This window comes from Natator depressus, chromosome 8, assembly GCF_965152275.1.
Source record: "Natator depressus isolate rNatDep1 chromosome 8, rNatDep2.hap1, whole genome shotgun sequence".
Lineage (NCBI taxonomy): Eukaryota > Metazoa > Chordata > Testudines > Cheloniidae > Natator > Natator depressus.
Window position 1 is genome coordinate 46,293,777 of NC_134241.1, and position 26,741 is coordinate 46,320,517.

Here is a 26,741-nt window from a genome sequence, read left to right on the forward strand (position 1 = left end):
TGGAAAAGTGGGGATGAAGGAAAGAAAACAAGGAAGGAGAAATAAAAGACGTTTTTCCACTCTAAAATCATAACATTTTTACCAAAACAAAATTTTCATTTTGATCAAAAAGCTGTTTTTCATTGGGGGGAAATCAAGTTTCAGCAAAAACATTTCGACCAGCCATGTTCTGAACAAAAATGGCAGCTGCCTCTGCAATTAGAATGGGGGACTTCCCCCTGTTTAAAGGAGCAGTATATAACAAATAGAAAACAGATCAATGCTACATACAGCACACTTAACCTATACTCTGTAACTGTAGTTGGTTTAGGGATTCTTGTCTAGCTCCTGTCTTAATTCAAGATCACTCTTCAGTTCTTGCTTTTCTCCCAGTCTTTTTCATCCCATTGCACATCTTTTTATTTCTCCATCTCCATACATCCCTCATAACATTTCCTTCCACTTTAAATTCTCTCCCTCCTTTCCTGCCTTATTTCTTTCAATAATGCTCACCCTCTTTCCCAACGCTGCTCTGTTTTCTCCCATTCATAACTCCTTTCTTTTAGCTGCCTTCAAACACAGTTTATACTTACAACCAGCTGACCTGAAATCTTAAAAAACACAGGCCTTCAAAGAGCATGTTGATTGAGATACACCTCTGCTATGCAGCACCTCTGCTTTGCAGCCAGCTCTGCCTTAGATTTCACTCATCCAGCTTCATATGTCCTTGTGTATGCCGTTGGTATACACCATGAACTGAATGAAATCACACCAGAACGAACAGAGCAGCCAGGACCGTATAATGCAGCATGAATAATCAAGAGAATGCCTGTGCAACTAGCGCTGGTGCAGCAGTTGCCTGGCAGCATGATTGTTAAAGAACTCGCCACACAAGTTAAGGTTTCTGGTGTTTGCGCAGTGTGGTCATCCAAACCCAACATCATCTGATTCACGGGGAGAGGATTATCTGTTTCTAGCACCACTTGTGGCTCAACTGCTACAAAGAGGGCAAAGCTAAGGTCATTTTATTCTCGACTCTGTCAGGCTGAGATAGGCTCATTGCCCTTACAGCCCCTGTGAAACAAGATGGCAAGTATCGTGCTTTAGCCCCTGCATGATGATGCACTTGCATTGCAATATTTGTGTTACCGATCGCCTTTAGAATTTTCTTTCTCTTGCATTTCTCACATTTCATACCATTTTACATCTTCCAAGTCCTAAAATCTTTGGCCAGTTTTTTTTAAATGAGTGCCTAAAATTAGCCTCCTGTGTCCATATTTAAGCACCTGGAAAAATGGCCCTTTTTTCAAAAACACTGAACATCCCACAGTTCCTACTGAAATTGATGGAAATTGGAGTGCTCAACACTTCTGAAAAAGAGGCTTATTTAAAGACTTATTTAGCTGCCTAGGAGCCTAATGTTAGGCTCCCGCTTTTGAAAAATCCTAGCCCTTGTTTGCAATCACTGAGACTGACTGAACAAACCTAGGTTTGAACATGTAGTCACACACAATTTACTTTGCCCCCCAATAGAAGATAACTGAAAATTTTACTGTGCTAAAGAGAATGATGATAACAAAACAACATTTTGTTCTGACAAAGCTTATAAGCTGGGTGTTCAAAGATGGTGCATTTTCATTAATGGGACATGTGAGAGAAGAGAAGGGAATGAGGATGGATGCTAATAGATATTTTTATAAATCTGAAGGAATAAATAATGAAAAGTGAAAAAGCTGTAACGTTCTATGATATTGTTAGATGTTCTGTTTTTATTCTTAATATCCTGCTACTAAAAGATCAAATGTCTATTTATGCCTGTTATCTATTTCTGTATTAACTACTTGACTCTGTGTGAATATTATTTCCAGTTATTTGCTTGTTCCAGGTCTATCAGTTGAGGCCCTGATACTGCAACAAGAACTGCACAGACACCACCTAATTTGTTTTGCAGGATTGGGACTTTATACATTTGTTACTTTGCTAATAGATACCACAGCCTGGCACCCTCTTCTGCCACCAAGCCCCAGTCAACTGAAAAAAACCAAGCAAACCCTGCCATGAATTGCCTCCAAAAATCCCCAATAAGAGTAAATTAGTAACATTGTAAGAACCAACCTGAAATAAAAATCCTACTCTGAATGGGGTTTCTACCTGGGAAAGGCAGAAAGGCTAGAGACTCCATGCAGTCCACTAGACACAGAGGTGAAAGAGAGCCTGTATGGCAGCTGGGCTCCAGAGGGGATTTAAAGGGCCTGGTGCACCTGCCACTGGGGATTTAAAGGCCCTGCCTCTTCTGGTTCAGGCCACGCCCCCACTCAGGACTCCGACGTACTGGTAAGTCCTTTAAGTTACTTTCACTCCTGATTAGACACTTTGCTATTGCAATGGATTTTACATGGAAGTTGCTCAGACAGTAAGATGATGGGCAGCAATACAAAATCCATAGATGGACGGATGTGCTATGTTTGCAGAATATGCACAGAGAAGTTAGATAAAAATATCAAATGCTCTTGCTGGAGGGTTGCAACGTAACACTACTTTATTTTTTAAAATTCAGAATGATAACACAAAACAACGAGAGAGAAAACAGGCTGCTCCCTACAGCAGTAAGGTACAATTCACTCCACCTTGCTTCAAACTGGCTCTTTTTGGACTCACTCTGATCACATGCTTCCCTATGGAGTCCCTGGACTAGCCAGGAAGCAGGACCAGCAAACCCCTTGCTTTTAAAATTGTAGTTACAATTCCAACACATTCTCAATACTCACAGCATGGGCCTGAGCTGCGAAGTTCAGATCTGGATTCCAGCTTTGGTACACGCCCATCTCTAACAGAGATGGAAGACAAGGATGGAATAACTCAAAGGGATCCCCAGAACTGAATTGAAAACAATTCTGATAGGAACAAAGCTCAGTTAAAGGCAGTTTCCATGAGGATATCCTCATTAAAAATGTCTCCTGACATATCAGAACAATGTAACCCAAATTTGTGTTCCAAAAATGATGCCGCATGGATGTTCTATAGATTGGCTGGGAAGAGGAAGGTATAGAGAGAAAATGGAAAATTCAGAATCTGCTTCCACAGTGCCGCTTTCCCCATCCTACCCACTGCTCTTCTGAGATTTGCAGCCACTGCTGTGAGTCATAGTGATGTCACAGTTCAGCCAGTTGTGTGCTGGGTATGAGCAGTGGTGCTGGTAATCAAGGAAGAGGATTTTGCTTTAAGATGCCTTTTTGACTCAGGCTGTCTTAGGGCTGGGATCAGCAATGAGAGCTAAAGAGAAAGGTGCGGTAGAAAGATGACAGCACAACTGGCCATAATGGGGGCAATACCAGGACAGGAAGAGATCTTGGATCCTCTCCCAAATCTTGTAACCAGGTAACACTAGCCAGTCCTATGGGAAATGCTAAATGGATGGCCATGGTGGAAACATATATAAAGCTGGCTCACTCCTGCTACGCTGAAGCATCAGGTGGAAAACATTTCTGAAGGCAGGATTCCAGACTGCATGGACCAATAATATGATCCTGCATGGCAATCCTATGGTCTTTGTGGTTTTATGGGATTTCTCCCCCATCAGCAGGGTTCCTTTTAGCCTCTCAGAGCTCCAAGGGTGCCTGTCATTTCTCTTCTTTGACTCATACTTCCCATCTTTAGCCCTCTACATTATGCAGATTTTTGGTTACTTATTAATTATATTTATGTATGTTTTTAATCAATTTTGCAATTAAACCTGTACAAGAGATCATACTTATTAGGCAATCTCCTGCCTGTGGACAGCACCTCACAGTATACACAACTATACATGATTCTTCTCCACGTTTATTAGAAGACCGCCCCAGCTAAGGAACCTGGTTGGTCCCTGAGACAAGGTTTCACAGGGAATAGCAGCATAAATTTACATAGTGCTTTACCAACACAGACCAAGACACGCCCTTTGCTTTTCTACACAACATTAAGAATACAAGGAAATCGTAGGGACACAGTTGGGTTTCAAATAGTCATAGTTTTCTAAATATATACTCACATACAAAGTCTAGTTACCTGCATACCCTGCTTCTCTGTTGGGTTGTGGTTGCTTCTGCAGTAAAACACAGGAAGGCCTATTACAGGGCTCCCAAACTAGATAAAGGGATAACCAACCAGATTACAATACAAGGCTTTACAATCCGAGATGTCTAGGAGAAGATATTTGGCAACAGGACAGGTAGAGGAGGCTGTGGCAAGACTATTGGTGAGAAGAGGTTCGGAAGGAAGTCGGACTAGCACACAGCTCTCACCAGAGTCCAATAGCATTGCTGCTAGACCATAGCCACATACTGCAGCCAGTAGCAAGGGATGGAGACTGAATCAGAAACTCTTGATTTTATAGCTATTTTTAAGAGGCATTTCTGTTTTGTTGGGTCATAATTACTGAAAGCCTAATCTTTCTCAGCTCTGGTCTACACTAGGAGTTTAGGTCGAATTTAGCAGCGTTAAATCGATGTAAACCTGCACCCGTCCACACGATGAAGCCCTTTTTTCGACTTAAAGGGCTCTTAAAATTGATTTCCTTAATCCACCTCTGACAAGTGGATTAGCGCTTAAATCGGCCTTGCCGGGTCGAATTTGGGGTACTGTGGATGCAATTAGACGGTATCGGCCTCCGGGAGCTATCCCAGAGAGCTCTATTGTGACCGCTCTGGACAGCACTCTCAACTTAGATGCACTGGCCAGGTAGACAGGAAAAGGCCCGCGAACTTTTGAATTTCAATTTCCTGTTTGCATGGTGACCTGCAGCTTGCCACGCTGGCCAGAGCTCATCAGCAGAGGTGACCATGCGGAGCTCATCAGCAGAGGTGACCATGACGGAGTCCCAGAATCGCAAAAGAGCTCCCGCATGGACTGAACAGGAGGTACGGGATCTGATTGCTGCATGGGGAGAGGAATCCGTGCTATCAGAACTCCGTTCCAGTTCTCGAAATGCCAAAACATTTGTCAAAATCTCCCAGGGCATGAAGGACTGAGGCCATAACAGGGACCCGAAGCAATGCCACATGAAACTTAAGGAGCTGAGGCAAGCCTACCAGAAAACCAGAGAGGCAAACGGCCGCTGCGGGTCAGAGCCCCAAACATGCTGCTTCTATGATGAGCTGCATGCCATTTTAGGGAGTTCAGCCACCACGACCCCAGCCGTGTTGTTTAACTCCTTCAATGGAGATGGAGGCAACACAGAAGCAGGTTTTGGGGACGAGGAAGATGATGATGATGAAGTTGTAGATAGCTCACAGCAAGCAAGCGGAGAAACTGGTTTTCCCGACAGCCAGGAACTGTTTCTCACCCTGGACCTGGAGCCAGTCCCCCCCAGACCCACCCAAGGCTGCCTCCCAGACCCGCCAGGCGGGTGAGTGCACCTTTTAAAAGGTGAGTGCACCTTTTAAAATACTATACATGGTTTAAAAGCAAGCATGTTTAATGATTAATTTGCCCTGGCATTTGCGGCTCTCCTGGATGTACTCCCAAAGCCTTTGCAAAAGGTTTCTGGGGAGGGCAGCCTTATTCCGTCCACCATGGTAGGACACTTTACCACACCAGGCCAGTAGCACGTACTTGGGAATCATTGTAGAACAAAGCATTGCAGTGTATGTTTGCTGGCATTCAAACAACATCCATTCTGTATCTCTCTGTGTTATCCTCAGGAGAGTGATATCATTCATGGTCACCTGGTTGAAATAGCGTGCTTTTCTTAAGGGGACATGCAGAGGTGCCCGTTCCTGCTGGGCTGCTTGCCTGTGGCTGAACAGAAATGTTCCCCGCTGTTAGCCGGGGGGGGGGGCGGGGGTGAGGGGCTAGCCACGTGGTGGGGGGAGGCAAAATGCGACCTTGGAACGAAAGCACATGTGCTGTGTATGTAATGTTAACAGCAAGGTTTACCATGAAAGAGCGTAGCGATTGTTCTAGAAAATGTGTCTTTTTAAATACCACTGCCTCTTTTTTTTTCTCCACCAGCTGCATGTGTTTCAATGATCACAGGATCTTCTCCTTCCCAGAGGCTAGTGAAGATTAGAAGGCGAAAAAAACGCACTCGTGATGAAATGTTCTCTGAGCTCATGGTGTCCTCCCACACTGACATAGCACAGACGACTGCGTGGAGGCAGACAATGTCAGAGTGCAGGAAAGCACAATATGATCGGGAGGAGAGGTGGTGGGCTGAAGAGAGTAAGTGGCAGGCTGAAGAGAGTAAGTGGCGGGCTGAAGACAGGGCTGAAGCTCAAATGTGGTGGCAGCGTGATGAGAGGAGGCAGGATTCAATGCTGAGGCTGCTGGAGGATCAAACCAATATGCTCCAGCGTATGGTTGAGCTGCAGGAAAGGCAGCAGGAGCACAGACCGCCGCTACAGCCCCTGTGTAACCAACCGCCCTCCTCCCCAACTTCCATAGCCTTCTCACCCAGACGCCCAAGAACGTGGTGGGGGGGCCTCCGGCCACCCAGCCACTCCACCCCAGAGGATTGCCCAAGCAACAGAAGGCTGGCATTCAATAAGTTTTAAAGTTTTAAACTTTTAAAGTGCTGTGTGGCCTTGTCCCTCCCTCCTCCACCACCCCTCCTGGTGCTTCTCTCCTCCACCACCCCTCCCGGGCTACCTTGGTAGTTATCCCCCTATTTGTGTGATGAATGAATAAAGAATGCATGAATGTGAAGCAACAATGACTTTATTGCCTCTGACAGCGGTGATCGAAGGGAGGAGGGGAGGGTGGTAAGCTTACAGGGAAGTAGAGTGAACCAAGGGGCGGTGGGTTTCATCATGGAGAAACAAACAGAACTTTCACACTGTAGCCTGTCCAGTCATGAAACTGATTTTCAAAGCTTCTCTGATGCGCACCGCGCCCTCGTGTGCTCTTCTAACCGCCCTGGTGTCTGGCTGTGCAAAACCAGCAGCCAGGCGATTTGCCTCAACCTCCCACCCCGCCACAAACGTCTTCCCCTTACTCTCACAGATATTATGGAGCGCACAGCAAGCAGTAATAACAGTGGGAATATTGGTTTCGCTGAGGTCTAAGTGAGTCAGTAAACTGCGCCAGCGTGCTTTTAAACGTCCAAATGCACATTCTACCACCATTCTGCACTTGCTCAGCCTGTAGTTGAACAGCCCCTGACTACTGTCCAGACTGCCTGTGTATTGCTTCATGAGCCATGGCATTAAGGGGTAGGCTGGGTCCCCAAGGATACATATAGGTATTTCAACGTCCCCAACAGTTATTTTCTGGTCTGGGAATAAAGTCCCTTCTTGCAGCTTTTGAAACAGACCAGAGTTCCTGAAGATGCGAGCGTCATGTACCTTTCCCGGCCATCCCATGTTGATGTTGGTGAAACGTCCCTTGTGATCAATCAGTGCTTGCAGCACTATTGAAAAGTACCCCTTGCGGTTTATGCACTTGCCGGCTTGGTGCTCCGGTGCCAAGATAGGGATATGGGTTCCGTCTATGGCCCCACCACAGTTAGGGAATCCCATTGCAGCAAAGCCATCCACTATGACCTGCACATTTCCCAGGGTCACTACCCTTGATATCAGCAGATCTTTGATTGTGTTGGCTACTTTCATCACAGCAGCCCCCACAGTAGATTTGCCCACTCCAAATTGATTCCCGACTGACTGGTAGCTGTCTGGTGTTGCAAGCTTCCACAGGGCTATCGCCACTCGCTTCTCAACTGTGAGGGCTGCTCTCATCTTGGTATTCTTGCGCCTCAGGGCAGGGGAAAGCAAGTCACAAAGTTCCATAAAAGTGCCCTTACGCATGCGAAAGTTTCGCAACCACTGGGAATCGTCCCAGACCTGCAACACTGTGCGGTCCCACCAGTCTGTGCTTGTTTCCCGAGCCCAGAATCGGCGTTCCACCACATGAACCTGTCCCATTAGCACCATGATGCCCACATTGCCAGGGCCCCTGCTTTGAGAGAAGTCTGTGTCCATGTCCTCATCACTCACGTTACCGCGCTGATGTCGCCTACTCGCCCCGTATCGCTTTGCCAGGTTCCGGTGCTGCATATATTGCTGGATAATGCGCGTGATGTTTAATGTGCTCCTAATTGCCAAAGTGATCTGAGCGGGTTCCATGCTTGCCGTGGCATGGCGTCTGCACAGAAAAAAGGCGCGGAATGATTGTCTGCCATTGCCCTGATGGAGGGAGGGGCAACTGACGACATGGCTTACAGGGTTGGCTTACAGGGAATTAAAATCAACAAAGGGGGTGGCTTTGCGAGAAACTGAATGGCCCCCTCAAGGATAGAACTCAAAACCTCAAGGCCGTTGATTTCAAAGAGGGAAAGAGGAGAAAATGAAAACAAAACAAATCTGGTCTATTTCTTGTTTTGAGCCACTTCATCTATCTTTATACATCTTGCTGGCAGCAGACTGTGCAGTACGACCGCTAGCCGTCATCATCTCCTGGGTGCTCGGCAGAAGACGGTTCAGTATGACGACGAGCCATCATCTTCTGCTGGCTGGAGGTTAAAAGACAGTGCACTGCCGGTAGGACTGAATCGCCACGAGACGAAACTTAAAAGGGAAATGACCTGGCTGAGTCACTCCCATGTTTGCCCAGGCGCCCGATTAAAAGAGCACCCAGGACTACGTCGATGACGGCTACCAGTCATACTGCACTGTCTGCTGCCAAAAGGCAATTAATAGCTGCTGTGTAGCGATGCAGTACCATGTCTGCCAGCACCCAGGAGACATACGGTGACGGTTTGCTGAGCGGGCTCCATGCTTGCAGTGGTATGGCATCTGCACAGGTAACTCAAGAAAAAAGGCACAAAACGATTGTCTGCCCCTGCTTTCACGGAGGGAGGGAGGGAACGGGGGCCTGATGATATGTACCCAGAACCACCCGCGACAATGTTTTAGCCCCATCAGGCATTGGGATCTCAACCCAGAATTCCAGTGGGCAGCGGAGACTGCGGGAACTGTGGGATAGCTACCCACAGTGCAACACTCCGGAAGTCGACGCTTGCCTTGGTACTGTGGAAGCACTCCGCTGAGTTAATGCACTTAATGCACTTTGAGCATTTTCTGTGGGGATACATACACTCGAATATATAAAACCGATTTCTAAAAAACCGACTTCTATAAATTCGACCTAATTTCGTAATGTAGACATACCCTCAGTGAATTCTGGTAAGTCTGCACTGGACTTAAAGCAGAATGGGGGTTTAAATTTTCTTTGTTGGAAGGAAAAACACTGACCTAGAATTATGCAGCTAACAATCTACCAGGCTTCATTAGAGTCTGGCTGGGGATAGTGATTATCCAAAGTTGGATTTTGTTTGATCTGCTGCGTCTTTTTCATGATGCTACAGTTGTGAACCCACTCTCAAAGACATACAGCTGGGACTCATCACTGATTTCCCACAGCAAGAATACTTTCACCCAGGATGTGAAATTGTGACGTGAGAAACTGTGATGATAAGTTACAATGTGGGCATGAAGGGAGTTGAGGGGAAAAGTGAAGGAGGAACAAGTTATAGCTTTAAACTGCCAGGCTGCACTTCCAGCAGCAATTGTGGTCCTGTCAGCGTAAAAGCAAAATTGGGAGCAATAGTCCAAATGCAGTTTTTGATAAAAGAAAGTGAATTAATACTAGCTGCTGACCCACAAATTGCTGCTGAAAAGGCAGCTGGGTTTCTGGGGTTACATTGGCCCCTCCCAAACAAATGTATCTTCTATTATTAGCACTGTGAAATGAATATTGGCATCTTTCCCCGTGTGGTATGGGCAAAGCCAGAGCAGAATCTAAAAGGGTTGACATTAACAAAAATATTGTATTTGCCAAATTACCCATTTGGAAATTTTTCGACATTCTGCCCTTGTTTGTGTAAAGTTGCCCATGTTTTGCAAGATGTTTTGCAACACCATGCTCTGGGTGTTCGCCAGAGGCTGGGAGTGGATAACGGGGAATGGATCACTCAATGATTGCCTGTTCTGTTCATTCCCCCTGCAGCACCTGGCATTGGCCACTATCGAAAGACAGGATACTGGGCTAGATGGACCATTGGTCTGACCCATTCTGGCCATTCTTATTTAAGATTGGGGCTATGGTGCTTTCTTATACTGTAAGCTCTTTCGGGTTTACAGTCCCCATCTTTCTGTGCTGTGTTTATACAGTGCCTAGCACAATGGGTTCCTGGGTTATGACTGGTCTCTTAGGTGCTACCACAAAACAAATAATAGTGCATATAAATAGTATGGATTGCCTTGTTTAAAATAGTCTGGTTGAGAAACAAGAAGATCATAAACACTGGGTGAGGGAGGAGAAAGCAGATGGTGCATGCAATGTGCATATTTTTTTGTCTATTTAAGAACAGTTGCATTTCTTTATATTGAGAGCCAGAAAGGCCTAGTGGACTGAGCATAGGGCTGGAAGCCAGCAATATCAGAGTGCTAATCTAAGTTTTACCGTATGTGATGGCCACTGGCAAATCACTTCACTATATGTCAGTTTTCCATTTGTAAGAGAGATACATACATAATTACCAAAAATCAAAATTGCTCACATGCATAGGTTTTGAAAAATCAGGCCTATGTTTGCACATGTATATATTTGTGCTTCTGAGATTTTAAAATGAACCCGTTTCAGTACTGCCAATCACAACAGTTCAAAGATCATGAGCCAGGCTCCCAAAAATCCTGAGTTTGCTTACAAATCATGATATAGATAGATAGATATAGTTCTTTGTCTACAGGTTTGTGAGCCTTTAGGTGCCCTCAGATCACAGTTTCAAGCTTTTCTCTGCAACCTAGAAACTTTGTTTTTAAGTGAAAGCTGAAAGTCTCACCTAATTACATGCATCCAGGAACTGGGGCTTTAAGAAAAACACCAGCTACTGTGAGACTTTTGATAAAATTGCAAGAGTTTAGTTATCCGAATGCAAATGAACAAAATATACTATGCAGCTTTCAATAATCCCCAAAGGAAACTTTACCAAACTGCTGCAACACACAAAACTCTCTTCCTTACTGTGCATAAATGTGGGAAATTTCAGCCCAAACGTGATTTGTTTGTTGTTTGGGATTATTTTTTATTTACACCCTGAGCATTTTTTAACAGAAGGCCTGCACAGATCAGAGATGGTAGCTTAGTGGCTGATATATCAGGTTTTTTACTTATGATTCGCTGAAATCACCAGGTTAAATGCCCAGGACTTCTTCTCAGCCCTTCATCCATCCAAGGCAGATAAATTGAGTTCCTTCACTTTACTCTGCAGGTAGGAGACCTGGATCTGGAGAGGTGCAGGTCTGGCAGACACCCTAGTGCTTCAAGGAAGAGTAGGTGATTGTCCGAGCATCTTTGCCCCTGTGGTCTGTCTGCAATGGGGATGTTTTCTAAGCAGTTTTTAAAATGGCTCCCAGCGTTGCTCACTCTCACAATTTTATCACAAGTCTTGTAATATTTGGTGTTTTCTCTCAAGCCCTAGTTCCTGGAGACAAGCGATTGCATGAGAACCTCTCGGTTTTCATTAAAAGATACTCCCTAGCCCTCATGGTTGTGGAGAAAAGCTGGAAAATGTGACCCAAGTGTAACCTAGAGTCTCAAAACAAAAAGGCTAAGAAAAAGAGCCCCAACTTTATTATTTATGAAAAGTCTCATGATTTTTTTCTTGCATGGTGTCAAGTATCAGAGGGATGGGCCGTGTTAGTCTGTATCCACAAAAACAACAAGGAGTCCGGTAATAGGCGCCAACTTCTGCTGGCACCGGTGGGTGCTTGACCCCCCCTCTGCCCCGGCCCCGCCCCAACTCCACCCCTGCCCTGCCCCCATTCCAACTCATTCCCCAAATCCCTGCCCTGGCCCTGCCTCTTCCCCTGAGCACACCGCGTTCCCGCTGCACATCCCTCCCTCCTGGAGCTTGTTATGCTGTGAAACACCAGTTTTGCGGCAGGAAGCACTGGGAGGTAGGCAGAGGAGCGGGAACGCGGCGTGCTCAGGGGAGGAGGCGGAGGTGAGGTGGGGGGGTGGGCAGGGGAGCTTGGCCGCTGGTGGGTGCAGAGCACCCACTAATTTTTCCCCATGGGTGCTCCAGCCCCGGAGCATCCATGGAGTTATAGAATCATAGAATCATAGAATATCAGGGTTGGAAGGGACCTCAGGAGGTCATCTAGTCCAACCCCCTGCTCAAAGCAGGACCGATCCCCAATTAAATCATCCCAGCCAGGGCTTTGTCAAGCCTGACCTTAAAAACTTCTAAGGAAGGAGATTCCACCACCTCACTAGGTAACGTATTCCAGTGTTTCACCACCCTCCTAGTGAAAAAGTTTTTCCTAATATCCAACCTAAATCTCCCCCACTGCAACTTGAGACCATTACTCCTTGTTCTGTCATCTGCTACCACTGAGAAGAGTCTAGAGCCATCCTCTTTGGAACCCCCTTTCAGGTAGTTGAAAGCAGCTATCAAATCCCCCCTCATTCTTCTCTTCTGCAGACTAAACATCCCCAGTTCCCTCAGCCTCTCCTCATAAGTCATGTGTTCCAGTCCCCTAATCATTTTTGTTGCCATCCGCTGGACTCTTTCCAATTTTTCCACATCCTTCTTGTAGTGTGGGGCCCAAAACTGGACACAGTACTCCAGATGAGGCCTCACCAATGTCGAATAGAGGGGAACGATCACGTCCCTCGATCTGCTGGCAATGCCCCTACTTATACATCCCAAAATGCCATTGGCCTTCTTGGCAACAAGGGCACACTGTTGACTCATATCCAGCTTCTTGTCCACTGTAACCCCCAGGTCCTTTTCTGCAGAACTGCTGCCTAGCCATTCGGTCCCTAGTCTGTAGCGGTGCATTGGATTCTTCCGTCCTAAGTGCAGGACTCTGCACATGTCCTTGTTGAACCTCATCAGATTTCTTTTGGCCCAATCCTCCAATTTTTCTAGGTCCCTCTGTATCCTATCCCTACCCTCCAGCGTATCTACCTCTCCTCCCAGTTTAGGGTCATCTGCAAACTTGCTGAGGATGCAATCCACACCATCCTCCAGATCATTTATGAAGATATTGAACAAAACCGGCCCCAGGACCGACCCTTGGGGCACTCCACTTGATACCGGCTGCCAACTAGATATGGAGCCATTGATCACTACCCGTTGAGCTCGACAATCTAGCCAGCTTTCTATCCACCTTATAGTCCATTCGTCCAGCCCATACTTCTTTAACTTGCTGGCAAGAATACTGTGGGAGACAGTTTCAAAAGCTTTGCTAAAGTCAAGGAACAACACGTCCACTGCTTTCCCCTCATCCACAGAACCAGTTATCTCGTCATAGAAGGCAATTAGATTAGTCAGGCATGACTTGCCCTTGGTGAATCCATGCTGACTGTTCCTGATCACTTTCCTCTCCTCTAAGTGCTTCAGAATTGATTCCTTGAGGACCTGCTCCATGATTTTTCCAGGGACTGAGGTGAGGCTGACTGGCCTGTAGTTCCCAGGATCTTCCTTCTTCCCTTTTTAAAGATGGGCACTACATTAGCCTTTTTCCAGTCATCCGGGACTTCCCCCGATTGCCATGAGTTTTCAGAGATAATTGCCAATGGCTCTGCAATCACATCCGCCAACTCCTTTAGCACTCTCGGATGCAATGCATCCGGCCCCATGGACTTGTGCACATCCAGCTTTTCTAAATAGTCCCGAACCACTTCTTTCTCCACAGAGGGCTGGTCACCTCCTCCCCATGCTGTGCTGCCCAGTGCAGCAGTCTGGGAGCTGACCTTGTTCGTGAAGACAGAGGCAAAAAAAGCATTGAGTACATTAGCTTTTTCCACATCCTCTGTCACTAGGTTGCCTCCCTCATTCAGTAAGGGGTCCACACTTTCCTTGACTTTCTTCTTGTTGCTAACATACCTGAAGAAACCCTTCTTGTTACTCTTAACATCTCTTGCTAGCTGCAACTCCAGGTGTGATTTGGCCTTCCTGATTTCATTCCTGCATGCCCGAGCAATATTTTTATACTCATCCCTGGTCATTTGTCCAATCTTCCACTTCTTGTAAGCTTCTTTTTTGTATTTAAGATCAGCAAGGATTTCACTGTTAAGCCAAGCTGGTCGCCTGCCATATTTACTATTCTTTCTACACATCGGGATGGTTTGTCCCTGTAACTTCAATAAGGATTCTTTAAAATACAGCCAACTCTCCTATGAGGCTGGTGGCACCTTAAAGATTAACATTTATTTGGGCATAAGCTTTTGGGGTTAAAAACCCCACCTCTTCCATGCATCTGAAGAAGTGGGTTTTTTACCCAAGAAAGTTTTTGCCCAAATAAATCTGTTAGTCTTTAAGGTGCCACCGGACTCCTCGTTGTTTTCATTATTTTTTTTGCCAATCATGAGTTTTTTGGTGCCTGACTCATGACTGTTGGATGCTTGAGGTTGGACATACCGGGTGCAACTTATACTGATCACAGCCATGGATCTGGTGCTAAGCAGTTTAAGGCGGCCTGGGCTGTTTATACTGAAACCAGTTCAGTATAAACAGGTCAGGATGCCTCCACATAGGGTGTGAAAAACAGGGACACTTTTTTGGGTGGCAGGGGTGGGTCTAGTTGCCTATATAAGGCAAAGCCCCTAATAATGGGACATCTGGTCATCCTATCTCCACACCAGGTCAGTCCTATGACGAGAACCAGGGTAGCTGAACTGGTCTTCAGTTCACACCAGTTCTGCCCCTAGATGCTGTGACATGTGCTGGCCCCCTGCCTGACCCACAGGGGGAACTTGTGGCTGGTGCAGCCTCGGTGGGGAGCCCTGGGGCAGGGAAGCTGCTGCACAGACTCAGCCCGGGAGCTCGCCCGGCCTTGACAGGGATGGCCATCAGTGTCTCCTCCCTGCCTCCAGGGGGCGATGTGCAGGCCCCGCTCCTCCAATCTCGTTCTGCACAGGCAGCGAGGAATCAGTCCCGCGGCGACGACGCGGCCTGTGGTCTTGCTGCGCCTGCGCGCTAGGGAGAGCTGCACGGGCTGGGCACTGTGTGCGGGCGGGGCTGGCGCTGCTCTCACCCTGGTAACAGGGGCCGCTGCGGAGCCGCCCCCGGCCCGGCACCCCCGCGGCACGATGCAGGGGGAGGACGCCAGATACCTCAAGAGGTACCGCCCACCCTGCGCCGGGGGGCTGTGTCAGGCCGGGGCAGCACCCGAGTGGGGCGGGTGGGGTTCGGGGGGATGGGGTCTGGATGGGGGATGGGTGGGTTGGGGAGGAGGTTTGGGGTGGGTGGGATTTGGGAGATGGGTGGGGCTAGGGGAGGAGGTTCGGGGGGATGGCGTCTAGATGGGGGATGGGTGCGGTTAGGGGAGGAGGTTCGGGGGGATGGCGTCTAGATGGGGGATGGGTGGGGTTAGGGGAGGAGGTTCGGGGGGATGGGGTCTGGTTGGGTGGGGCGGGGGATAGGAGGGATGGCTGGGGTTAAGGGTAGAGGTGGGTTGGGTGGGGGGTGGATGGGTGCGGTTATGGGGAGGTTCAGTTTGGTTGGGTGGGGGGTGGATGGGTGCGGTTATGGGGAGGTTCAATTTGGATGGGTGGGTCAAGGGGGGGGGTTAGGTTGGGTTGGGGGGGTGGATGGCTGGGGTTAAGGTTCAAGGTTGGGTTGGGTGGAGATGGATAGGAGGGATGGCTGGGGTTAAGGGGAGAGGTTGGGTTGGGTGGGGATGGATAGGAGAGATGGCTGGGGTTGTGGGGGGATGTTCGGTTGTGTTTGGAGCGTATATCTGGGTGTGCACTGTATGGGTGAGGCATAGATAAGGAGGGATGGCTGGGGATCACTGAGCAGGTGGGATGTCAGAGTAGCAAGGTAGGTAAAGGAAAGGGGTCTGGTGGGGAAGGGTGGATCTGAGGGATTGAATGGATGGGCTTTTTGGGAGGGATGGAGTGATGAGTGGATGATTATCTGCTGACACCATTGTTTAATGATGAAGCTGCCCCAGTTAGAGATTAGGGTCCATCTAGTCCAGTATCCTGTCTTTCAGCGATGTCTGTTACCAGCTGCTTCAGAGGAAAATGCAAGCAGCCCCAAGAACAGTTATAGATTATTCTGCCCATGGGAAAGTTTCTTCTTAACCTCTGTCAGTTAGTGGCTGGTTTACCCAATAAGCATGAGCCCTTATTATTTTTTCCTAGCTACGTAACTCTGGATTTTCTCATTATCCATCATTTTTTTTGAACCCTTCTGAGCTGCTGGTGATCTCCCCCTCTCCCTCTTTCTGCTTATCTTCTGCACTGTTCAGCAGCCTTTGCAGAGGTTTGATTGGATATGTTGGGACACCCCAGTCATGTGCAGAGTTCTGTCACTCCCTTGTTGCTTAGATTGTTTACTTGCATATGTCAAATGATTACGATCCTTGATTTTAAAAATGCCCTGAAAACTACCAATGATTTCGGATGGCCATTGAATCTGCTGTGAAGATATGATCATAGCTGAAAATTGAGTGGTCATCTGGTGTTATAGTTGCAATGGCCATCTCAAAGTAGTACCTATCTTAATGTGTATATTCTATGCAGACCACTTTTGTGATCTTGGAGGAATTTTTTTTCCAGTATTTTCAGCAGTAGACTTTAAATTTTTATGTTCTAGAGAAACTGCTGAAACAAACCCAGTGCCCTGTTTGTCATGGCTCTGGGCAGATGTGCAAGCATAGCTCTCCTCTGATTTCTTTTTCTCTTGTCATCCTTCATGGAGACTCCCACCCCAACATTCTGTCTGGCTCACTGTTGTAAGTTGTTAGTGTATAGGGGGATCACAAGAATTTGTAGCCTTGCATATGCACAAAAGTTGCACCAGTTTAACAAAATTAGATTTTAAAAAATGGATTTAAACTAGAGTAAACCCCAATGTGGATGCTCTTAATTCAGTTGACACTAGAGCTAAATCGGTGCAAACTTTGTGTGTAGACAAGACATTCCTCTTTTAAGCTTTAATAGAGATTCTTGTCAATTTCAAGAACCAAGCAGGCAAGCGAAGTGAAGGGACAGCATGGCACAGCTGCATACCAGCAACCTGGCACAATCTGTCCTTCAAGCCTTGACGATCATCCAACATTTAGATTTTTTTTTCAAGTAGATGGATGGTTGCAAAACTTAATAAGAATAGAAATGTTTCATTTATTTAAAAAACAAAAACATTTCCTTTGTGGCACTGGAGACCCATATACTACATTTGTTCTCGTGGATAGTAAATGTTGATAAATGCAAAGAAATGTGTAGAGCTTATTTAGTGCTTTTCAGCTGTAATCTCAAAGCATATCTCAAAGTTTAGGCTTTGAGATGAGGAAACTGAGGTACAGGTGATAGAGCAACTTCCCTCTCAGTGATTGAGCCTGAGTAGCTGGTTGGACATTGGGCCTGTCCGCATGCAAGGGGAAGAAAATGGCCCCCAGGCCACAGAAGACAGGCTACTCTAGCCTGATAAGTAGATCATGGCCTGTGACCCATTATGTGGTCCCCTCCCATGGCACAAAGGAGGAAAAGCAGAGGATCTCCACAACAGTAGGCCCTGTGCTCACCCATGATTCCACCCTACATAGAGGCAGGTTCCATGAGGAAAAAAACTTGAAGGCAGTACTAAAACTCATTGTGGGTCAGCTAATTTGGGCAGGCTTGCTCTTCAACCTATTCATAAATATTATCAGGTTTGACAATTAAAACAGTTTTGACTCTGCATAGAATATTTAATTAATTTCTCTGCATGTAAGCCTGGTGGAAATGGATTTGGAAGAAAATGAAAAAGCTGGCTTCCTTTGATGGTCATCCTACTACTAAGGCCTTTATCCTTAAATTTTGTGAGATTGTGTAACTAAAGATTATATAGACATGCACACAGTTAAAACATCCTGAGTAACCTTAACAAATCTACTAGGTGGGCCTTATTACAAATTCCTTCTAACCTCCAAAAAGTAGACCTTGAGTGAAGCAGTCCCACAAATTACAATTCCTCTCCCAAACTCCCTCACTCAAGCCCTAATACCTTAAGGTGTTGAGCACCCTCAGTTCCCACTGATTATAACAGGAGCTGAGGATGCTTAGTCTCTCATAAGATCAAGCTCATAGAGCTTTCCTGAAATAGCCTCTTACCAAAAATCTGTAGATATATTGAAACAGGTTTGGACTTGCTTGATTTATATCTCATGGTGGTGGTGAATTTTAAAAATCAGCCAAGCCCAGTAACAAACCATCAAAATCATCCTGAGACACTGAAGTTTCAGGCTCTGGAAAAATAGGTATGGTAGAGGCCTGTGCTCCAGCAGAAGGGATTTGTGAGTTCTTGTAGAAACAACTTGGTTGGAGTTCTTCATTCTTTTTTCTTTTTGGGGGGGAGGGGGGTAGTGCTTCAGTTCACTGTTTTGTCGACAAAAGCTGCCTTTTGTCGACAAAACATTGTAGTGTAGACAAGGCCTAAGACATCTCTTATCCTATCACCAGGATCTGTGGGAAAGATTCCTTTAGAGAGAGATGAGTAACTGCTAATTGCTAATGGCATCAGTCTCTGGGGAAGCTGAGGATTAGGAATGCAGACTTTCAAAACATGGGCATATTTAGGCAATTAAACCCCTTTTCTGAGCCTATGACTTCCATAAGAAGCTTATCTTTCTGATTCAATGATTGATCCCTCTTAGTTTTGGATAGTATAGGCCAGGGGTCGGCAACCTTTGAGAAGTGCTGTGCTGAGTCTTCATTTATTCACTTTAATTTAAGGTTTTGTGTGCCAGTAATAGATTTTAACGTTTTTTAGAAGATCTCTCTCTATAAGTCTATATATTATATAACTAAACTATTGTTGTATGTAAAGTAAACAAGGTTTTCAAAATGTTTAAGAAGCTTCATTTAAAATTAAATTAAAATGCTGATCTTATGCCGCCAACCTGCTCAGCCCGCTGCCAGCCTGGTGTTCCATTCACCTAGGCCGGCAGCAGGCTGAGTGGGGCCTGCGGCCGGGACCCCAGCTGGCAAGGGACCGGCAGCCAGAAACACAGACCAGCAGCGGGCTGAGCGGGGCTGACGGCCGGGACTCCAGACCAGCAGTGGGCTGAGCGGCTCAGCCCGTTGCCACTCAGCCTGCTGCCAGTCTGGGGTTCTGTCCGCCGGCTCCTGCCAGCCAGGGTCCCGGCTTCCAGCCCTGCTCAGCCCGCTGTTGGTCTGGGGTTCCGTCTGCCAGCTCCTGCCAGCCAGGGTCCCAGCTGCCGGCCCTGCTCAGCCCGCTGCCGGTCTGGGATCCCGGCCCTGCCCACATAGAGTGGGTATCTATCTTCTCCCTGGTTCTAGACCATTCTCTTCCTCTCTCTCTACACTGAGCTGAGGGTGGAAGTGCACTGAGCACAGAGCTGGGGGTGAAGGATCAGGCTGGGGGTTGGGGTGTAGAGTCTGGCCAGGAGCTAGAATGAGGGAGGGGGCTCAGGGTTGGGGCAGGAGGATTGGGTGTGAAGTGCTCACTAGGGCAGCTCCCATTTGGTGCAGGTGGGAGTGTGTGTGTGGTGGGGAGGGGGGAGTGCAGGAGCTCCCGTTTGGTGCTCAGGGTGGTGGTGGGAATGTGCGGGGTGCAAGAGTCAGGGCATGGGGTGTGGGGGGGGCTGAGTGTGTGCGGGGTGCTGGAGTCAGGGCTGGGGTCATGGGGGCGTGTAGGGATCAGGGCAGGAGGCTGGGGTGTGTAGGGGTCAGGGAAGAGGGCTGGGGGTGTGTGTGTGTGCGGGTGTAGGGGTCAGGGCAGAGGGCTGGGGTGCTTGAGGAGGGTGCAGGGGTCAGGGCTGGGGTGTTTGGGGGGGGTGCATGGGTCAGGGCAGAGGGCTGGGGGTGTGGGCTAGGGTCCTGGGGGTGCTCCCAGCCCCCTGCCCAGAGCGGCTCACGGCAGGGGGCTGGAGGGGATATGCCCTGATTCCACCCCCCCTTTCCGAAGGCCCTGTCCCCACCTCTTTTTCACCGCTCCGGCTCCGCTTCTCCCCCTCCCTTGCAAGGGCCATCAGCTGATCGGCGGCAGGGTGGAAGAGGAGGAGGGGCAGGAACCCAGAAGAGGCGGGGGAGGGGGGACCTGGCCTGTGCTGCAGCAGCAGCCGGCAGGACCCAGCTTCTTCACCCTGCCCCCGTGGGGGGTGGAGAAGAGCAGGCCGGGGTGGACAAGATTTTTAATGGCATGCTGCTGCCTGCAAGGGTCGCGGCCGCCGGCCTATCTCAGCCCGCAGCCAGCCTGGGTTCACGTGCCATAGGTTGCCGACCCCTGGTATAGGCTTTATCTAGGCAGGCAGGAGCTTTGAAAGTCAAAGGTACATTCTCCTTAATTACTTAATTTCTCTTGTAACTGAGATACCATTCTTGGTATTTTTGGACATACCAAGGTGGATTTCATTTAAATTATGATTTAAATCACTAGTCAGGAAGACGTGATTTAATCATGGATTTCTACATAAAAGTGTATTCTTGTTGGTTGTTATAACCTCAATACATATTCTTCACAACTCCGAGATAGATGTAGGTTTCATTTTTAGAAGGTACGCACTGTACATTTTTTAAGTGATTTCTTTTGAAAGCTTTTCAGATTAGTTTTACAGCTATTTCAGAAAATGAATGACTGTTTGGTTATTTCATTTACCAAAGGTAATTGAAGCAGATAGTTTATCTCCCAATGACTTCACAAATATCTCCAATTCAACAGGTTAATCATTATTATTAGGAGGATTTTCTTGCCATGCTGTATTAGGAGATCACCAGACAGACATTTAAATTGTTTTATTTAACTAAACCAACAACATTATGTATTCTGGATTTTTTTCTTCAACAGCAAACATATAATATTTTAAGAAAACAAGCATATGAATTTTTGAAGTTAGTTAAACATTCAAGTTTTTTAAAGTCAGGTTTGTTTTTGTTAAAATTGTTTTTAACGAAAATAGTTAAATGAAATTAAAAAAACAAAAAAACAAATTAAATTGATTTAATGTCAGCCAGGTCAACATGAGAAACTTAAAATATTGGCTTCTGCAGCTAACTCAGTCATCTTCACCTTCATTTTCCTGTTTGTTCATAATCTGGAAAAGAAAAACAAGCTTTCCTGCTTTTTCAGGTCCCAAACGATTTCTCAATTTGGAATGAATTAGTCCAAAGGAAGAAAATATTCTTTTTACACTGGCAGAAGAAGCTACTGCTGTTAAAAGTGAGATTATCACTTCAATCGTCTCTGAATCCAAGTGTTTAAGTGACTTCCATCAGTTCACTGGTGTGACTTTCTTTAAAACATCATCAGCAAACATATATTTCTTGAATGGTTCACCCTTAGCTCTGAAGTTTATTATAGTTGGCATTATGGGGGATGATTGCTGGATGTCCACGTCCTAGCCAACTCCTCTTCTTCAGCAGTTCAGGTTTGACCCTGGTACCGAGTATTGAGAATATTTGCAAGAAAATGAGATGGAGAGAGTGCTTGTCCCATTCTTTTTTTTTTAATGCTTGTAATTTAACTCTGTCATTGCATATTTCTCTTTTTAAGATCTCATTCAGTTCATTCCAAATTTCAACAGCGTCAGCAATAAAACAGTTATTTCCCTGCATTTTATTCAAGGCTACAGAAATGGGCTTCAGGGTACTCAGCATGTGTTCAACATTTCTCTTAAGCCCAATGTTGAGAACTTTGGCTGTGACAGTGCCATCTATTTGTTCACGATTTTGTTCACAAACTGTCATCAGGTTAGGCCAGTTCTTGATACAGTGCTCAAAACAGTCCAGTACTGAGTTCTATCGCATGTCTTGTGGGAGAGTTAGCTTGGTTTCTCCCACTTTTTTCAGAGCAGCTGCTGTAAAGTGGTTGTTACCGAAGTGTTTTGCAATTTTAACAACATTAGCCTTTATTTCTGGAACATTGAAGTCTTTGGCTAGGAGGTGCATCAAATGTGCACTGCAACTGTATGTTGTTAGCTTGGGACTCCTAAATAATTTCTTCTCACCTTGGATATATTTGCAGCATTGTCTGTGACCAAGCTGCATACCTGACATTTGAATTTTTTTTCACAGTTTGTTATAGCTTTTACTGCTACTTCTTGTAAGTATTCTGCTGTGTGTGCGTTTCCTGATGTATCAATTGTTTCTGTAAGGAAGACATTCCCTTCTGTTGTCACACAAGCACATACAACAGGATCATTGTGGACATTGCTCCACCCATCAAGACTCAGGTTAACAATTTTACCCTCTAGACCTTTTGCACACTGCTCAATTTCTCTTTCATACACTTTATCCAGCAATTTGCCTGCGACATCTGCTCTGTTGGGTGGACTGTATCCTGGTTTTAATGACTGAACAATGTTAATGAAGTCTGGGTTCTCAATCATACAGAAAGGAGAGTTTGTTGCATAAACAAACTGGGCAATTCTTTCATCAATTACCTCTTTTTGTAATCTGCTGGTTCTTATCACAAATTTATCTATGGTTGTTTCTGGATGGTGGAGATTTTTTTCTTTTCACTACAGGTGATATACTGTGGCTATGTGACATACATGATGTGACTTAAACACTATCATTGGCAGATAACTCTGAAACTATAGAAAATGATGGTGATCTTGAAAGTGGAATGTCTTCAGAATTCTGTATGTTGAGGATGGATTGTCCTAAACAAAATAAGTCAGTGCAGTTATTTCAGTATTATTACCATACTGCTCATTTAGTATTACTCATTGCATTGACTGACACTCAGTACTACTTTAAAGGTGAAATTGTAAAACGAAGATCTGCCTATTTCAGCTATTCATTTTTTATCACAACTGCATCTAAAATGATAGTACCATAGAGTAGCAACTATATTTTTTGCTCAAACATGAGAATTCAAGAATAGTCCAGAAGGAAGACAGGCAGTCCTTAAGAAAAGTATGAAATAAAAACATTTACCAACCTGAAGATCCTGCATGTTCAGACATGTTCCTTTCATCGTCTTCAATGCAGCTTCTTCCTGAGAAGGAACTCTTCTCAGGATGTTGTTTCATTTGGGCAACCAGGCCTTGCATTTCTTCGTTGCACTGTTTGCATTTTGCACGCATGCTTGTCTTACCCACAAGTAGGGGAACTTCATTAAAATATTCCCAAACTGGGTCTCTTTTACAGCCTGCTGCCATTATAGGTTTTCCCTTCTACTGAGAGAATGGTATGGTAGATCTCAAATCAATGAAGGCTACGCTCAGAAAGACCTCAAGACTTCTGGAATATGCCTCTCAAACAGTTTTACTTTTGTTTCTACTGCCTGTCCCTCCCTTCTCACATTTATCTCCAGACTTCTTCTCCTTGTCCAGATCTATTCCACGCCAAACAATCTTCTATTCATTGAACTTTTTGAAATTTTGCACTTTTAGAGAGAGGTAAGGGATTGACTCTGTGTACACACATTTGCAAAGAGAGAATAGGGTTGAGGTCTGTTATTTCTCACCTCTATATATTATGTATTTATTTAAAAACATTTTTGCTGTTACCTCTGGAGACACAAATCCACAGTTTGAGAACTGCAAAACTAAGCATCTCTGATGGTATCTTCTAGACTGAGCACTGAGTCCCATTGGGTAGATAGATTATTTAGGTTAATCTTTCTATACAGAAGCCCCTGGAACCCAGAAGGTTGGGTCCCTAATCCATGAACTATTGGAACTCATTTACAAAACTTTTCTTAAAGATTACATGAATATATTGTCTCATACTATAGAATTAGAATTTATAATCCCTATTCCATGATGAGATATCTTTGAGCTATAATGTATCTTAATTAAAACCATCTTTAGGTAGGTTTTTTCCTCAAAAAGCATTTTATCAAAAAAATCCGATTTAAATAAAAAAATCCAATTTTTTTTTTAAATCATTGATTTTTAGCCACCCTGGCACATACTGGAGCCAATAGACATAGAGATGCCTCTTGTGCTAAGATTCGTATGTAAGTTGAAGGAACGTGGGAGAGACCAGGTGCTGATGCAAAGAGGACCAAGACTGGGTTTATGCTATGTAGGTAGAATCTGTCTCAGTCATACAAACTGCTTGATCAGAGATGTCCAATTCACATTGAGCTGTTTTCCCAGATATTTCTTGGGCTTCTCATTTAGTCAGTGATGAATTTGTTTTTTTTTGCCTTGCAGGAAGGTGAAAGGAGGTAACATAGATGTACACCCCTCCGAAAAGGCCCTTATTGTTCATTATGAAGTGGAAGCAACTATTCTTGGAGAAATGGGGGACCCCATGTTGGGGGAGCGCAAGGAGTGTCAAAAAATGTAAGTTCCTGGCACACTCTTGGGGTTATTCCTTAAAGTTAAAATTTCCTGGATTTCTAGGCTGAGTTCTTAAAATTACTGTTCTATTATATTATTTCCTTTGTTACTGAAACTTTTTCAAACTTCAAAACATTTAATTAAATTAGTATTAAGTCTGGGAATAACATATATGCATAGTTGTTTGCAGTGTTGTAGCATATATTCATTGTAGTATTAAACTTTAGTTTTTATATAGTGTTTTCCATCTGTATATCTCAAGGTACTTTGTAAAGGAAAATAATTATCATTCTCCCCATCTTATGTATGGGGAAGCTGAAGCAGGGAGAATAGGCGCCGACTTCGTGGGTGCTCCAGGGCTGAAGCATCCACAGGGAAAAATTGGTGGGTGCGGAGCTCACCTCCGCCTCCTCCCCTGAACGAGCCAATGCGTCCTGCTTCTCCCGCCTCCCTTCCAGTGCTTGTGCCACGAAACAGCTGTTTCGCACGGCAAGCCTGGGAGGGAGAGGAGAGGAGGGGGAACGAGGCACACTTGGGGAAGAGGTGGGGCCAGGGTGGGGATATGGGGAGGGATCCAATAGGGGCGGGGAGGGGGCGGAGTTGGGGCCGTGGGGGTGCGAGCACCCACTGGCACCAAGAAAAGTTGGCGCCCGTGGCAGGGAGAAGTGAAGTTACTTGCTCATGGTCACACAGTGGTCAATGGCACAGCTTGGGATAAAACCCAGATCATCTGATGCCTACTCTGGTGCTCTATCCATTGGGGTACACTGCATCCCTTATTTGGAGGATGTGTATGTCCAGTTGATGTTAGCAATTTCATTGTTGTCTGCATTTTCTTTATACAGGACACAGTTGTTGTGCCCTCTGTAGTTAAGGTTGCCTAAGCATTTCTGTTGTAAAAGGCCCTTTTCCAGTAACTTCCTCAGACTTTCACCTTGAAGGTGAAACTTTGCAGGTCTGCTTTTTGCCTGAGGGCGAATTTTTTTTTTTTTTTTAAAGATCGAGCATATGTGTCTGAATGCAGGGGTTCTTTTTTAAGAACAAGGAACAGGGGGGAAAAAACATTTTCCATTGTATAAAAAATCTGCAATAGTAGTATTTTCTTAACACACTAAAAATGTTTGTCTTGTTTACAAGGAATCCATGCTATTCCATCCAGGACTCAACAGAAATCCTTTTATTCCACCTCCTGGTCTGTGCTTACAGATATCTGCTCTGGCTTACTCTCTGTCACTAGTATGATCTGTGATTGAGTCCTTTATGGTAAAGTAGACTTCTCTCTCTGGCTGTCCTAATGTGAAGAACTTCAAAAAGATCTCACAAAACTAAGTGATTGGGCAACAAAATGGCAAATGAAATTTAATGTGGATAAATGTAAAGTAATGCATATTGGAAAAAATAACCCCAACTATACATACAATATGATGGGGGCTAATTTAGCTACAACTAATCAGGAAAGAGATCTTGGAGTCATCGTGGATAGTTCTCTGAAGATGTCCACGCAGTGTGCAGCGGCAGTCAAAAAAGCAAACAGTATGTTAGGAATCATTAAAAAAGGGATAGAGAATAAGACGGAGAATATCTTCTTGTCCTTATATAAATCCATGGTATGCCCACATCTTGAATACTGCATACAAATGTGGTCTCCTCATCTCAAAAAAGATATAGTGGCATTAGAAGAGGTTCAGAGAAGGGCAACTAAAATGATTAAGGGGTTGGAACAGGTCCCTTATGAGGAGAGATTAAAGAGGCTAGGACTTTTCAGCTTGGAAAAGAGGAGACTAAGGGGGGGACATGATGGAGGTATATAAAATCATGAGTGGTGTGGAGAAAGTGAATAAGGAAAAATTATTTACTTGTTCCCATAATATAAGAACTAGGGGCCGCCAAACGAAATTAATGGGCAGCAGGTTTAAAACAAATAAAAGGAAGTTCTTCTTCACTCAGTGCACAGTGAACCTGTGGAACTCCTTGCCTGAGGAGGTTGTGAAGGCTAGGACTATAACAGGATTTAAAAGAGAACTAGATAAATTCGTGGAGGTTAAGTTCATTAATGGCTATTAGCCAGGATGGGTAAGGAATGGTGTCCCTAGCCTCTGTTTGACAGAGGGTGGAGATGGATGGCAGGAGAGAGATCACTTGATCATTGCCTGTTAGGTTTGCTCCCTCTGGGGCACCTGGTGCTGGCCACTGTCGGCAGACAGGATACTGCGCTGGATGGACCTTTGGTCTGATCCAGTATGGCCATTCTTATGTTCTTAGGTTGTAATGCAGTGTGAAGAAACTCTTGCACAATCAATACTGACAGCAGATTTTATTTCTGACAGGTATTTTTTCTATGCTATACTCTGGGAGTTTCATATTAATAAAGGATAGTTACCTTTAGAGAACTTTTTTGGAAATAGATCACTGACTCCTTATTTGCTGCTGTGTCTTGACTAGATATTAGGCATTTGCTAATGCAGCCATCTCTAAAGCTGTTGTTTGATCAGCTGGTGAGAAATGGTCCTATCCTATTAAGTCTATTTGACAGACAGT

At 45.5% G+C, this 26,741-nt stretch overlaps 1 protein-coding gene across 2 annotated transcripts in view; it reads left to right on the top strand.

The window, feature by feature from the left end:
• Positions 1-14,898: 14,898 nt before the first annotated feature.
• KIFAP3 (kinesin associated protein 3) overlaps positions 14,899-26,741 on the top strand; it is a 126,052-nt gene continuing 114,209 nt past the window's right edge. Inside the window, exons 1-2 of one of the 2 annotated variants that reach the window (XM_074960930.1) lie at positions 14,899-15,083; positions 24,075-24,206. In XM_074960930.1, the coding sequence (XP_074817031.1) occupies positions 15,052-15,083; positions 24,075-24,206 (164 nt within the window). In that variant the 5' untranslated portion in view covers positions 14,899-15,051. The remainder of the gene's footprint in view (positions 15,084-24,074; positions 24,207-26,741) is intronic. The other variant, XM_074960929.1, reaches the window with a different exon arrangement.